At 60.1% G+C, this 15,120-nt stretch overlaps 1 protein-coding gene across 1 annotated transcript; it reads left to right on the top strand.

The window, feature by feature from the left end:
* The first annotated feature begins 7,406 nt into the window (after window positions 1-7,406).
* FOXD3 (forkhead box D3) lies at window positions 7,407-9,487 on the top strand. Its single transcript, XM_075424030.1, has one exon. It carries the CDS (start codon window positions 7,742-7,744, stop codon window positions 8,930-8,932), a length of 1,191 nt encoding a protein of 396 aa, XP_075280145.1. The 5' UTR covers window positions 7,407-7,741; the 3' UTR covers window positions 8,933-9,487.
* The last annotated feature ends 5,633 nt before the right edge of the window (window positions 9,488-15,120 follow it).

The following is a 15,120-nucleotide window of genomic DNA, read 5'->3' as shown; positions in this document are numbered from 1 at the left end:
CTTAGCTGGAATTCCTCTGGGAAACCTTTTTTACCTGGGCAAAAGCAGGAAATTCAATTAAAAAAAAAAATTGTTGATGTGGTTTAAGGAACAAACACTGACTCTCCACATCCTCCCCTTTCAATTGGAAATACCACCCTTTAACGATTTTTGTCAAAATTAAAGCCCTGCCTGGCTTTGTCCGTGCTATCCTAGGCATCAGCGAAGTTACCAAGGTGTGCGCTGGAAACGCTCATCCAGGCTCTGCGCTGCCCGTGATCCCTCACAGAAGCTGCTGAAATCCGCATGGTTTTACAACATTCCTCGGAAGGCATTAAAATACTTTAATAAAATGTTTAATAAAGATTCCTCTAATAAGGTGAAGGATCTAAATTGAGTTCACCCTGATGGTCAAACTGACAAAGAAGCTTTCCGGGGAATGATGGGAAGCAGCTCTGCTGGAAGTGCTCCGTGTGGCCCCCAAAAAATTAAAAAATAAATAAAATTTTGGTCCAAAAAATTGATTTTGGAAAAAAAGAAAAGCAGACTTTTTTATTTCTGAAGTCGCTGGTTCTGTTTCCAAGAAGTTCGTGGAGGTCACCCACTTTTCATAGAAATATTGTGATAACTCGATTCTGTATTTCGGAGGTGGAGGAGGGAAGTGTTGGACCGGTGCGGACATGTGGCAAGCCAGGACAGCCCTGCGGTGACTCCCCGTCCTCTGCCACCAAGCCAGGACTTGGAGGGGTTTAGCAACTGTTTTCTTTACAGAAAAAGAAGCGGAGTCCCCCAAAATACATTACAGCGCTCTCCAGATAAGGAGCTACCTGGTTTAGCAGGTGAAGAGGCACTGGGGGAGTTTTTGATGGAGAGATTATGGACCTGATTGCATTAATACCTAGCATGGGTTTTAACCTGCATTTTGGGTAAAATTCACCGCTCTGCAGAAGGCCCATAAAAGGCCTGCGCACCGCTTACGCCCCACCAAGGCACCATTTGGATGGTGTACGTGAAGCTTGGGTGATGCATAGGCCCTGTGCCGGCCGCCTGCGTCAGGAGGGGCTTCATCCGTTACGTATCGATAATATTCCATGTGTTGGGGAAAAATATTAGCGGAATAATTTTATTAACAACAGCGATAATTCACGGCTTGTCTTTCTGTGCTTAATAAAGGGAATCAAGGGTGTTATACACGAGCCAGAGGAACAGCTTACAGAACTATCCTGGAAAAAAACAAACAAACGAAGCCCTGGGAAGCAGGAGAGCACGTGGAGGGGGAGCCGGCTCCCGCCGACGTCCTGGCTGTGCCGAATGAGAAAAACAAATCCTGGCTCAGCTCGTGGTGTTCCCTGGGTGCTCTCACCATGTGCAAAATCTCCCGGGGGCGTCTCCGAGTCAAGTACGCGTTAGCTTCGCGCCGGGAAGGCGACCGGGCCAGCCCGTGGAGTGCTCCCAGCGACGCCGCTTTCAGCAAAAGGATTTCCTCGCATCCCTGGAAATCCTCGTAGCTTCTTCCCAGCCATTTGCATCTCACTGGCAAGGGGAACAACTGAGAAAAAAAAACCACGAAACCTGCGGTGCCTTCCTCACACCTCTCCTTGCCTGCGAAGTCAGGATAAAAACACACACGCGGGCGGCGGCTTGCAATGAGCTTCCGCCGCCGCCTCTCCGCGGACCCTCGTGTCGAGTTGCGTCCCTTCTTTTTGGGTTGCGTCCCCTCTTTTTGGGGCAATTCGCCAGGTTTGCTACCAAACCGGCACTGCTTGCACCATCCCTTTGGGCCATGGTGAAGGGGGAAAATATTATGTTGCTTTGATTTATTCCACTTCCTGAGACAAATAAAGGCATCTTCGTATAAAATAGATCTCCCCTCCGGAGGCCATCGAGCGGCTCCTCTCCCGCTACGCGTGGAGAAACCCTCAAGTTCTGAAAGAGCCACGACGGCCTGAGCACACCCCGTCCCCAAGCAGCCATTCCCTGGGTGCAAGCCGGAGGGTGAGGCCATCGCACCCCGGAGCCGGGACGCAGGAGCTGGGCCACCCTGCCCACCCACCCCTCCCCTCAGTAAAGCCAAATAAAGCAAATTTAAAGGGTTTTTTGGAGGTTCCCCTCTGCTTTTTGCTCCTGTGTGTTCCTTGCGCCTCACAGGAGCCTGCTCCGGGGCAGGGTCTTTGGCAGGGTGCTCGGAGGATGAGTCTGAGCCGTTCTGCTGGAGACGGACAGGGAGGTGAGCAGGGCCCTGCCAGGAACCGTTGCTGCCGTGGGACTGGGAGTGGGCGCCGGGTGCTTGCGGGCGCAAACTGGGGGCACCCACCCGTTTGTTTAGAGAGGGGATTTGCAAAAGGAAAATCTGAAGAATAAACAGATTTTCATCGAATGATTGCCGCTCAGTTTTGGTGTGGGGTTTTTTTCTTAATTGGATCTTAACCAACTTTGCAGCCGTCTCGCACGGACGGAAGCAGAGTTTCTCTGCGCACACAGCACCATAATAATTCCAGGTTTTAACTGATTTCGATTCGTTTTGCTCTCTCCCTGCTTTGGGCTCTGCTCTTCTGATTTGGGTTTTGATTTTGTGAGCCCCGAGAGGCTGCGTCGTGGGGACCCCTGAGCGCTGCTGCCGGGTCCCCAGGCCATGCCCACCTGGGACCGACACGGGGATGTCCCCACGCAAGAGTTGGGGGGGGGGGGGACACCTCGTGTCCACGCGTGGGGGCTGGGGGAGGGCGGGCACGGCGCGGGGCTGTCCGGGGGAGGGCTCGGGGGGGGTGAGTGGATGGGAGGGGGACTGCGGGCAGGTCGATCCGCGCCCACCCAACCCGCATCGCTCCGTGGGCGGCGGGCGGCTCCACGCGTGGTTCCGCGGGGCATCCCCGCTGCCTCCGCCCGGTTAAGAAGGGCAGGAGGGGGGGAGGTTTGTGGTTGTGTCCCCAAGGGGAAAAAAGACCGCAGAAAATCCGCGCCGCCGGACCCCCTGCACACGGCTCGGAGGGAAACGCGGCGCAAATAGCGCGCAAACAGCGCGCAAACAGCGCGGGGTGCCGCGGCCCTGCCCGCTCAGCCCCTGCAGCAGCCCACGGGGTGGGGGGTGTCCCCTGAAGTTTGGGGGCTGTACCCTGAAGTTTGAGGTGGGGTCCTCCGAAGTATGGGGGGGTATCCCCCGAAGTTTGGGGGTGACCCCCCGAGGTTGCCTTCCCCTGCGCGGCCGCGCACCCTGCACGGGGGGGAAAGCCCCGCGGTCGCGGAGCGTCAGCCTTCCCCCCCCCCCCCCCCCCAGCTTGGATTTCCCTCAAGGCGAACCGGGGCTAAATAATGAATCGATCTAAAATTAACCGGAGGAATGGAAATGCTCTAAAAATAAGCCAGCAGCTGCCGTGGTCGCAGCCCCCCGCTCCCGTGGGGCAGGGAGAGCGGGGCCGGCCGGGGGAGGGGGCTGCGCGGGGCTGCGCGGGGCTGCGCGGGTCGGGGAGCAGGGCGGTGATTGACCGGGTCTCCGCGGGCGCGGAGGCGGGGAGCGGGGCTGGGGGCCGCTGCGCACCTCGGGGGGGGGGGGAACAGGGACGGAGACCCCCAAAAACTCGGCCTCCGCGGCTTCTCCCAAATTTTTAATATTTAAATTTATTTTTATTTTTTTTCCGGGGGCTGCGGAGCGTGTGCGGGACCCACGGCCGCGATGATGCGGGGAGCCGGCCCCGGCCCGCTGCGAGCCCCCGCCGCGCCCGCACTCACACTTGCACTCGCACTCACACTCACACTCGCACTCACACTCACGCACACCTCCTCTTTCCTCCTCCGCGATCCGCGCAGCGATCCGCGCAGCGATCCGAGCTGCTCCCGGCTTGGCCGCTTTTATTCTTTCGCACCCGGGCGCGTTGTCCTGGCCGGCGGTGGGAGCCGGGGAGGGGGGGGGGGCTTTGTAAAACGGGACAGATAAAAACGAGCGGCATCATCTTGTTTGACAGAACGAGCCGAAATGATAAAGTGCCTTCTCCGGAGGGGGGGAAAACGGTGAATTCCTAAAAAACAAGCGCGTCGCTTCTCTCCTCTGCCTCCCCTCCGCAGTAGCCTGAAGGGATCTGCCGCCTGCACCAGCCCGGAGCACGTCCAGCCGCTCTTTTCAATGGGAAGTCCTCTTTCTAAAAGCCTTCATTTATTTATTTTTAAATAAATAAAGAAGGGGGGGGGAGCGGCTTCGGCTCGGGACCCCCCGGTTCTCCTCGCGGCGAATGCAAAGCCCAATTTTCGAGAGAAAGGCTCGTTTTGATTAAATCTGACATGCTGCTGATAACTCCATGCTAATGTGAAATAATTAACATAATAGCCATAATTAAAAGCACGCTAACAATGCCATAAATTTATCACACAATTTTACTAGCTTTCTGCCCCTAACTGCTCTCTCATCGTTAATTAAACGTGTTGCCTTTCGCGGAATGGATGTTTATACATTTCCAATACAAATAAATCCGAAGCCGTTTTGGAAACCCGACCGATTTCGTTTTACACTGAGGTCTGCCGGTTTTACAGGAGATTTATTACAATTTGGGAAAAAATAAAAGCAAAAAAGAAAAAAGAAAAAAGAAAAAAGAAACCAAACGCGTGCAAACAGAGGCCTTAATTTTTTTTATTAGTAGTATTTTTTTTACAAGCAGATATATTTGGCAATCGGCATCTTTAGCGAGAAGCTCGGCCGGGGGGGTCCAGGCCCGGTGTCCCCCGTGTCCCCGGTGTCCCCGGCCCGGCCGCCCCGCAGCTCCGGCCCCGCCGCTCGCCCCGCTCCAGCCCCGGCCGGGGGCGAGGGGGTTGTGCCTGTCCCCCCCGCTACTCCGATGTGTTTATTTTACAGAGGTTTCTCACCCGCAGTCCCTCTCCTGCCAGCCCCTTCACCCCCGCACGTTTATAACGCACCGCAATGCCGCTTTAATCCAGGTCAGGTCAACGATTTATATAACTCATTAGTGAAAGTAATAAGCTTAAGGAGATGAAAGGGGACACCTTCGGGTTCTCCTTCCTTTAAAACGATTACAGAAGCAGAAATCGCCCCAGCTCTGCCTTTCCTCCCCAGCCCCCCCACCCCCCCCCCGAGGCTCAGCCTCCGGATTTATTTTTAACTCGCCTCGCAGCCGGGACCTCGCTTTGCCGTATCAGAATCAAATCGAGCTGTAATTAATTTCTCCCTCTCTGTCATAACTTACTCCGTCCTCCCCCCCAGCCCCCCCGCTCGCCGTGTCTCTATCCGGCTCCGTATCGATCCGGCCGGTGCAGTTTGTTTTTCTCCCGTTGCTAAATCCATCTCTCTCCATACGGGCACCCGCTTTCCGTTCCCGGCCGCGTTGCTACCGTGGGTTTCCGCCTCCGCGGAGGCTGCCGTGATGATTTGATCTCTTGGCGGGACGCAGCCCCTGCTCCCGCTCACCCAGCTCAAGCGGTTTTGGGGGCTCCCGGAGCTTTTCGGGGAAAGTTTCCCCTTTTTTAGAAAAGCTTTCACACACACCCCCCCCCCGCTCCGCCCGCTGTGGGCTTCTGAGCGCTTCCCAGCCGGGCGGGCTCCGGGATGCGCTGCTGAACCCCAGCCCTGGGGTGCTCCCCCCCTTGGGGGGTGCGGAGCGGGGCCGGGATCGGACGCTGGATCAGCGCGGGAGAGCCCCGATCGAGGGGAAACGTCTCTTTTCACGCCGAGCGCCGTAATTAACGGTATGAATCAATTAATTTGACTTTTATTGCGGCAAAGAAAAGCGCAACAAATGAAACGGGGGGCTGCGGAGTTGCTCTCCCTCCCCCCCCCCCCTTTCCTCGGGAGAGCCTCTGCGGTGCAAAGCGGGGGCAACAAGCGGGAACGCGAAGGTGCGCGGGTGCGGAGAGGCCGGGGGCGAGGATGATCCGCGGGGAAACGCGTCAAAACGGAGCGGGACGGGACGGGGGGAGAAGCCGGAGCGTCCCGTCGGGGCACCGACAGCTCCAAGGCCCCCCCAGGAGCTTCAGGGCAGAGGGACCCGTTGGCTTTTCCTAAACCAGAACCCCTCGCAGGAACCCCGTCGCCCGTTGGGTATTTTCCTAACGGGATTTGATTTACCGAGATCCGACAAACACGAAACAAAGTCAAGGGTATCGGCGGGGCGAAATGAAAAGGAAAGGTCCCGGGTGGGGGGGTCTTCTCCTTGGGAGCGGGTGGGCGGCCGGCCCCCCCCCACCCGCCCGCCCCGCCGGGCTCCTCTCCCCCGGCCGGGGCTTACCTGGGGCCGCGTCAATACGGTCCTCACATTGACACACACTCCCTCATTTCCTACTTTTTCGTATGCTAACGCCCGCAACGATTAAGTCGTTAACACCTCGGGGGGGGGGGGGGGGGGGAAGAAGAAAGAAAGAAAGGAAAAAAAAGGTAAAAAAAGAGGGGAGAAAAAAAAGAGCGGAGAGGAAAAAAAGAGGGGAGAGAAAAAAAGGAAAAAGAGGGGAGAAAAAAAGAGGGGAGAGAAAAAGAAAGAAAAAAAGGGGAGAAAAAAAAGAGGGGGGAAAAAAGAGGGGAGAGAAAAAAAAAGAGGTGAGAGAAAAAAAATAAAAAAAGAAGGAACCGGCTAAAAGCTTCTTTATTTATAGTTTCCCCTTGTTATTTTACGTCTTTTTTATTTCTCCCCGCAACTAACCTAATAGATTAATCAATAGCCATTCTCTGATCTTCCGTTCCCAGCTGGCGCTGCTGCCGAGAAAGAAAAAAAGAAGAGAAGAAAAAAAGCAAGCCAGAAAACCGCGGAAAAGTCATTTCCGAGCCCGAACTTGGCGGTTTGAGGCGCTGCCACCGCTGCTCTTCGCCGGGCCGGGGCTGCCGGGGCTGCCGCAGCCGAGAGCTCCGCGACGGCCTCCGGGCCCTCGGCAACTGCGAGCGGGCGGCGGGTCCCGGGGCCCCGACGGGACGGGCGGGCCGAGCGGAGCCCCCGCCGCCGCCGCCGCTCTTTGTTGCCGGTCCGTGAAACAACTCGGGGAGGGGTTTTTTTGGGGTGTTTTTTTTTTTTTTTTTTGGCGTGACTTCACGGCGGGGGGGCCCTGACGTCACGCGGTCACGTGGCGCCGCCTCCGAGTATATCTTTAACGGGAAAGTAATCTATCAGGCAGAGCGGACCGCCGAGCTTCCAAAGTGGCGAGCGAGGCCCCGCGACGCCCCGGCCTCCTGCCCCCGCCCCGCCCGGCCGCCGGGAGCTCCGTCCCCTCCCTCCGCCGAGGAGGGGGGGAGAAAAGACAGGGGGGGACAAAAAAAAAAGAAAGCCGCCGGGAAAGAGGAGGAAAACCCAACAACAACAGAAAGAAAAACAACGACAGCAAAAAAAAGGCGACCGACCCCGACGCCGAGCAAGGCGAAGCGGAGCGAGGCGGGGCCGCGGAGCGGTGGAGCGGCGGGAGCCCGCGGACCCCCGTCGCCGTCGTCGTCGCCGTCCCCATGGCCGGCGGGCTCGGAGCGCGGCGGGCGGGAGCCGGCGTCGCCGCCTGAGCACCGATGCCCGTCGGCGGGAGCGGGGAGCGGAGCCGGAGGTGACCGGGCGGCCAGGAGGGGAGAGGAGCGGGCGCGGCCCCCCCATGCCCCGCGGGGACGGCGCGGCGGGGGGCAGCCGGGCCGCTCGGGTCTAGCCCCAGGGGGGAGCGGGGGGACCCCCGCCGCCGCGCCGCGGGGTGCGGGCGGGAGGCCCCGCCGCCTACCTCCTCCTCCTCCTCCTCCTCCTCCTCCTCCTCTCCACCTCCTCCTCCTCCTCCTCCGCCGCCCCCCGTCCGCCGAGCGGGGATGACCCTGTCGGGAGGCGGCAGCTCCAGCGACATGTCCGGCCCCGCCGTCCCGGCGGCCGACGATGTGGATATCGACGTGGTGGGCGAAGGCGACGACGGGCTGGGCAAGGAGAGCGACGGCGAGGCCGGCAGCCCCCTCCCGGCCCCCCCTCCGCCGCCCCCCGCCCTGCCGCCCGACGAGGCGGCGGAACCGGCGCTGCCCGCGGAGAGCGGCGGCGGGGCGGGGGGGGGCAGCCCGGGCGAGGCGGCGGGCCCGGAGGGTGGCAAGGGGGTCGGCGGCGAGGAGGGGGCGAGCGGCGGGACGGCGGCGGGGCAGAGCAAGCCGAAGAGCAGCCTGGTGAAGCCGCCGTACTCCTACATCGCCCTGATCACCATGGCCATCCTGCAGAGCCCGCAGAAGAAGCTGACGCTCAGCGGCATCTGCGAGTTCATCAGCAACCGGTTCCCTTACTACCGGGAGAAGTTCCCCGCCTGGCAGAACAGCATCCGCCACAACCTCTCCCTCAACGACTGCTTCGTCAAGATCCCCCGGGAGCCCGGCAATCCCGGCAAGGGCAACTACTGGACGCTGGACCCGCAGTCCGAGGACATGTTCGACAACGGCAGCTTCCTCCGCCGCAGGAAGCGCTTCAAGCGGCACCAGCAGGAGCACCTGCGGGACCAGACGGCCCTGATGATGCAGGGCTTCGGCGCCTACGGCCTGGCCGGGCCCTACGGCCGCCCCTACGGGCTTCACCCCGGCGCCTACCCGCACCCCGCCGCGCTGCAGTACCCCTACATCCCCCCGGTGGGGCCGGTGCTGCCGCCCGCCGTGCCGCTGCTGCCGTCCGGCGAGCTGAGCCGCAAAGCCTTCAACTCCCAGCTGGGGCCCGGGCTCCAGCTGCAGCTCAACGGGCTGGGGGCCGCCGGGTCGGTCGTCAAGTCGGAGCCCAGCAGCCGGCCGTCCTTCAGCATCGAGAACATCATCGGAGTCCCCGCCGCCAGCTCGGCGGCCGGAGCTCAGACTTTCCTGCGGCCGCCCGTCACCGTGCAGTCGGCCCTGATGGCCCACCAGCCGCTGGCGCTGGCCAGGACCACCGCCGCCATCGCCCCCATCCTCAGCGTGCCTACCAACATCATCGCGGGGCAGTTCCTGCAGCCCTCGGCCCCCGCCGCCGCCGCCGTGCAGGCCAAGTGGCCGGCGCAGTAGCCCCGGGCCCCGGCCCCGGGGGGGTCTCCGTCTTCTGAGTCCCCCCCCCCCCCCAGCCGCCACCAGCGACGGCCGCCCCCTCGGGGCTCCGCTGCCGAGCCGGGGGGAGGGGGGGGGCTCGGAGCAGCGGGCATCACCCCCCACCCCCCCCTTCCCCCGCTTGTACATATTTGTATCAAAAATCACTGACGTTGCTTTCGGGGTTTTTATTTTTCTAAAGAGGCGGAATGACGGTCGCGATTAGGAGCCGCGAACTTTCACTTTTTTTGAAGGTTCCGGCGCTCCGGGCGGTTTTATCCGAAATAAACGAACAAAAGGAGGGAGAGAAAAAAAAAAAAAAAAATTGTATTAAAAAAAAGAAAAAATAAGCGGGGGAAATTTTAAATATTAAACGAACGGACAAAAAAATTTTTTTGGAGGAAAAAGAAAAAAAAAAACAGGAGGAAAACGCTGTCATTCTATTATAGAAGTCTGTTTATATATGAATGAATATATGTATTCTAAATGTTATCCCTTCGTGTTGTACACAACTTTGTAAATAAATTTTTAAAACGCTCTGCCCTTGCTCGGTGTGAGAGGCGCCCGGCCGCAGGGCTGCGGCACCCACCGGTTCGGGCTCCCACGGTGGGGTGACCCCCCCTCCACCCCCCCACCCCACCGGTACCTCCCGCCACCTCGGGACGCGCCGTCCGCGCAGCCACGGCCACCGGCCCCGCACCGATCCCTCCCGAATCCAACCTTCCCCCGGCGGGTCCGAGGGCTCCCGCAGCCGCGCCGGGATATTTTTTGTGTTTTGTTTTTTTTTAAATATATATTCATTTTTTTCCCGGCCTGGCTTGAGCTCTGCATCCCGGGATGCCGCCGCTTCCCGGCCGGACCGGGCAGGCTCGGGCTTGGCTTTCGGAGCTGCTTCGAAGGGAAACGGATTTAATTAAAACACCTCGGGGCCGTCTCAGCGACCTTCGCGATTTATTTGAAGAGGGGGGAAAAAAAAAAAAATAAACAAAATTGAAGACGCGCCCGCGCGCTGCGAGAGCGCGGATCTTGCGTTGAGGTCGGAGAAATGATCGGTTTCGGAGGAGGGGCTCTGCGCTCCCGCGGAACGGGAAAGCCGCTCCCGGTGAATTCCGAGTAACTTTTAAGGGTGGATAAGCAAAAAAAAAAAAAAAAAAGGAATGTACATTTCTGTGCATTTTCGGGGATAAAACAAAGTGACCGCCAAGAGGAAAAAATTAAAAATAATATAAAAATATCAAATCAAATCAAATCAAATAAATAAAATAAGTAAAATAAAATATTTAAAACGCCGCTTTGGGGGTTCGGGCAGCCGCTCTCTCCCGCGCCCCGGCAGCGATCGGCTCTTCCTTCTCTCCCTCACAAAAACGTTGAATTTTCGTCCCTTTCGGGAAACCTCGGTGGATTTAGATTTATTTTTTTTTTCTTGGCTTGTGTTTTTTTTTTTTTTCCGCCCAAATAACGCGCGGTCTTTGTCAGGAAAAGCGGCGGGGCGGGATGCGGGTTTGGCTGCGGGAGGAGCGGGGCGAAGCGCTGGTTTCACCCCGAACCCCCCGCCGGCAGCCGCGGAGTAATATTATTTAAAAGAAAAAAAAAAAAAAAAGAAAAAAAAAAACGAAAAAAAAACCCAAGCGCGTGTGTCCTGACTGTCCCGGTAAGCAACAAATATTATTTTTTCCTAAGTAAATATTTAGACCTCCGCCTGCGCGGACGAAAATAAACCGGGCAGCTCGGCGGTGAGGTAGTTTGAACTTTATAAATCGGGAACTCGCCGATCACCGGGGGGGGGAGCGGGGGGGAGCCGGGGGGGGCTGGGGAACCGGGCCCCGGGAGCGGGCGGGGGTCGGCGGCGGGCAAGGCCCTACGCTGGCTGGGCCGGGGGGTGCGGGGGGGTGCGGGGCGGCTGCGCGGGGGTTATTCCTAAATTTAGCCGGTACCCCTGGGAAAAGGGGGGGAAGGAGCCGCCTTGAATTCGCTCTCGGGCTCGAGAAGCTGCTGATCCGGGGCTTGCGGAGGACACCGGATCGCGGGGGCTCATTCCATACCCCCCCCCCGGGCCTTTGTTCCTTATAAAATTACTCGCTCATATTTTCCCCGCATAGCAGCGATACCTCGGGCCCGGCATCTGCGCGGCGGCGGAACCGGCGGCCCCGGGACGCGCTTCCCCCTCCGTTCCCATCGGACTCTTTCTCCCCCCCCGCCCCCCCCACCCCCCCACGGTTTCCCCTCGGGAGCGGCAGGCGGGACCCCGCGGCGCCGGGGAAGCCCATCCCGGGGATGGGGGGCCGCATGGTACCGGGAGGACGCAGGGGTCGGGAGAGGTGGCGGCCAGACCCCCCCCCCCCCCCCTCCCGCGGCGGGCAGGTGCGGGCTGCCGGTGGCAGTGACGCACCGGGGCCAGCAGGGGGCGCGGCGGCTCCCCCTGCGCCTGCGGGGCAGGGGCACGCGCGCTCCCGGGGCTGGGACCCCCTCTCCCTCCCCCCCCATCGGCGGGGGCGAGGGAGGGGTGCGGGAAGCCAGACCCCAAACCGGGGGGGTTGTTTGCAGTCGGGACGGGCAGGAGCTCTCGGTGCTGCCGAAGGAGCGGCGGGCTGGGGACAACCGGGGAAGCCCCCGCAGCCCCTCGCTCCCCCCCGGACGGTAGAAAGTGTTTTTTTAATTATTATTATTTTCGGTCTTTTTTCTTTCCTTTTTCCTCCCGCAAACTTGTGTGGCGGAACTGGACGCGGCCGGTGACAGATCCCTGTCGGCGTCAGAGGCGTCACGCCGCACCCCGGGGTGTCTCGGGGGTAACCGGATCCGAAACACCGGCAAAACGACCGTCCCCTCCGCCCGGAGAGTGTACCCGGAGCCATCCCCCCCTCCCCGACCCCCCCGACCCCCCCCTCGTTATATGCCGCTCTCCCCGCCCCGGCGAACGCACAGCCAGGATCGGGCCCCCGGCCTGCAAACCGCCACTTCGCTCGGGAGCGGGACGAGGACGGGCGGGTCGGGGCCGGTTCCCCGGCCGGTGCGGGTCTCCCGGGGAGCCCCCGCGTGTCCGCGGCCGCGGGAGTTGCGCTTCCCCCCCCCCCCCCCCACGTTAACGGCGCTCAACGTCCCATATTTATAGCATAATTCATAAAAGTTACCGGCTAACGGATGCCGAAAGGCTGCGGCGAGCGGTCGAGAAGGCAGGAAAAAGATCTTTTGCCATTAATCAAATAATAATCATTAAAAAAGTGTATTTGTCGCTCGCGGACGTGGTTTCTCAGGAAGGACCCGCAGCCTTCGGGCTGTCACCCCCCCCCACACACACGCACCCCGGGGACCCCGCTCCGGAGCTGCGGGAGGGCAGAGCTGGGGCCGGGTTTGCCGGGGGGGGAGCCGGAGGAAAGCGTCCACTGGTGACAGCAGAGACCTCCGTGGCACGGCCGTGTGCTCGAACGGAGAGTCCCCGCATCCCTGGGGGGGTTGCGGGCTGGGATCCACGCCGGCGGGACCGGGCGTGGGGGGGGGGGTGATTTTGCCCGCAAATCCCCAGCGCTTCCCGCAGCGGGGGGCCGGGGGCTCCGGGGATGGGGCCGGTCCCGGTCCCCATCCCGCAGGTCCCGGCTCCGTGTCCCGGGCCAGCAGCAGAGGAACGGGGCCGAGCGTTTCGGTTTGGGGATCGCCTTCCCTCCCCCTTCGCTGACCCCCGCTCCGCGTAAAAACACCCCAGAGACTCGCTTTGGGCGGGTGGGGGGTCGGTTTTGTCTTTCCTCCCCCCCCCCCAGGCTGGGGGGCAGCTCCCGGGGGGACCGGAGAATTCAACGGGGTTTCGCCTCCCGGGGCTCCTCGGGCTTCAGCCTCCGCGGGAGAGCGGAGCCGTGCGCGGCCGCGGCCCCCCCGCACCCCCCCCCCCCCCCCCCCCCCCCAGCCGGGAAACCTCCGTGCGAGCGGCCAAACCATCCCGTTTTCTGGAGAGCCAACGCTTCTATTCCGAGGATTTTTTTATTCAATTACGTTTTACTAGTCCTAAAACATTAAGCGTTATGTGCTTAGAAGACGCAGAGCGCCCGCACTGCATCCGCAGGAAGCGTTTCGGGCGGTGAGTGCTCAGTGTAGCCGGTAGAGATGAACTCCGGCGGCTCCCAGGCTGAGCCGGGAACAGGCTCCTCCGCCATAAAACGCACTCCACAGGCTGTTTAACCGCGGCGGGGTCCTCCGAACTGCGGTATCAACGCTAATCCGGCCTTTTTCGCAATCGGAAACGAAAAACGGGTCAGCGAGGCAGAACTTCCCCCCTTTCCATTCAAACCGTGGCATTCGGTCGATTGAAATAACGGAATAAACTTAATTAATTCGGGGTTTGGCAAGCAAGATGAGGAAAAGTCGGCGCTTCGCAACTCCTAGTCGGAGAGGGAGCGGCCCCGCGCTCCGAGTCCGACCGGATCCCCGGACAAAACGGGAAAAGCCGGGACACGGGAAAACCGGCTGGGGCTCCCCGGAGGGAGGGGGCGGCGGGGAGCACCCTCCGCTCCCCCCCCGGGAGCTCCGCCGTCCCCCAGCCCCGGCGCACCCGCTCCCACCACCGCGGGAATTCAAGACAACGACCCCCAAACCTTTCTATAATCACTTTATTAAGTGCTGGTATTCCGCGGGGGGGGAGAGAGAAAAATCTCATTCTCCCTGCGGGCTGTGGTAGGGGTTTCTACGGCGTTCGTTCCCCCTGCTCGGGAAACGGAGCCCCCCCCGCTGGTCCCCGCTCGGCTGGGCAGCGGAGCCCCGGGCGGGTCGAGGAGCGAGGGTTTCCCGCAGCCGCAGCCTCTTCCCGGGCTCCCTTCCCCCCTGGAAAGGCTTTCCCGGGTTCCCCACGGGGTTCGGCTCCCGGCTGGGGGGGTTACCGAGCCCGCCGAAGCCTCCCGGGAACGCAGAGGGTGAGGAGAAGCCGTCCGTCGGCGCGTTACCGGTTTCTCCCCGCTACCGAGCACCAAAAGCCACCGCACCGCCCGCAGCCCCGGCGGAAAGCCCGGTGTCGGGGACTCCGCGCGGCCAACGCCAGCGTTTGGGGAGAATTCGGTCAAAAAACCTTTTTCCCGGGGAGCGAACGGCTTCACCTCGCAACAACGAGCGCTCAGCTCATGGAAATCCCGCTCCCGAACCTCCAGCCGGGCGCTGCCTCTCGCCCACACCGGCTCCGGCACCGAATTATCAATAACCCGCGAGGTAAAATCCCAAAATTCTGTAGTTTTTTTGCAGCAGGAGGCCACAGGCAAAGCTCACGGCCTTGGGAAGGGCTTGGTCCTGCTGCGCTGCGTTCCCTGGCCTCGCGGGTCGGGAGCGGGCTTCAGGGAATTCCAGGCATGGAAAATCCTGGAGGGAAGAGCAGGAGGAAAGGAGAGAGGGGCCGGGAGAGGAGAAGTTTAAAGTGGGACCCGCCGTGAGGAGCCTGCCCCAGCCTCAGGCTGGGAATTCACTTCGTGCAGCGCATTTTGGGTGTCGTACACCGAGCCGCGGTGGGGTTCAGGAGGCGTAACTCTTTCCGTCTTCTAACTTACTTTGCGGCCGACGGATTTTTAGGGATATCCTTATTTTAGAGATTTGTCATCTCCAGACACCCCTTAGGATCTTCTTAATGTCCTCCAATTGAAGCATCTTACTGAGCAGCAATGAGCGATTAACAGCTTTAGGTAAAGTATGTACAATTTGCTGATCATAATCTGCCAGTTTCAATAGAATCACAGAATCACTAAGGTTGGAAAAGACCTCCAAGACCATCAAGTCCAACTGTCAACCCAACACCGCCACACCTACTACAGGGACCCTACTAATGGGATTGCAGCTCCAAACACCTCGCCCGGCCAGCAGACCAGTGCCATCCTTACATCTACCTAGGTCAGACCACAAACTTCCAGTCTCTTCGTACCATCCCACCTGAGGTGACGCTCACAAGCCACAGCTGCTGAGAACGCGGAAACCACGCCAGGCACGAGAGGGACCAGGATGTCCAAGTCACCGGCACCCAACTGACACACGGCTGGGGATACTGGAAATTACTATCCTACACGACATTGCACCAGAAAAACTTCAAGGAAGAAAAGCCATCCATGGGGGCACGCAACGCTGCACGTCGCCTAATGTTTGTGTGTACTGAGAAGCACCTGCACGTTAAAAAAAAACCAACAAAAATCCGTGAAGAATTTTGTTTCCCT

The sequence above is a fragment of the Opisthocomus hoazin genome, chromosome 6 (genome assembly GCF_030867145.1).
Source record: "Opisthocomus hoazin isolate bOpiHoa1 chromosome 6, bOpiHoa1.hap1, whole genome shotgun sequence".
NCBI lineage: Eukaryota > Metazoa > Chordata > Aves > Opisthocomiformes > Opisthocomidae > Opisthocomus > Opisthocomus hoazin.
The sequence above is the reverse complement of the archived record's forward strand: the minus strand, read 5'-3'. Positions and strand labels throughout refer to the sequence as shown.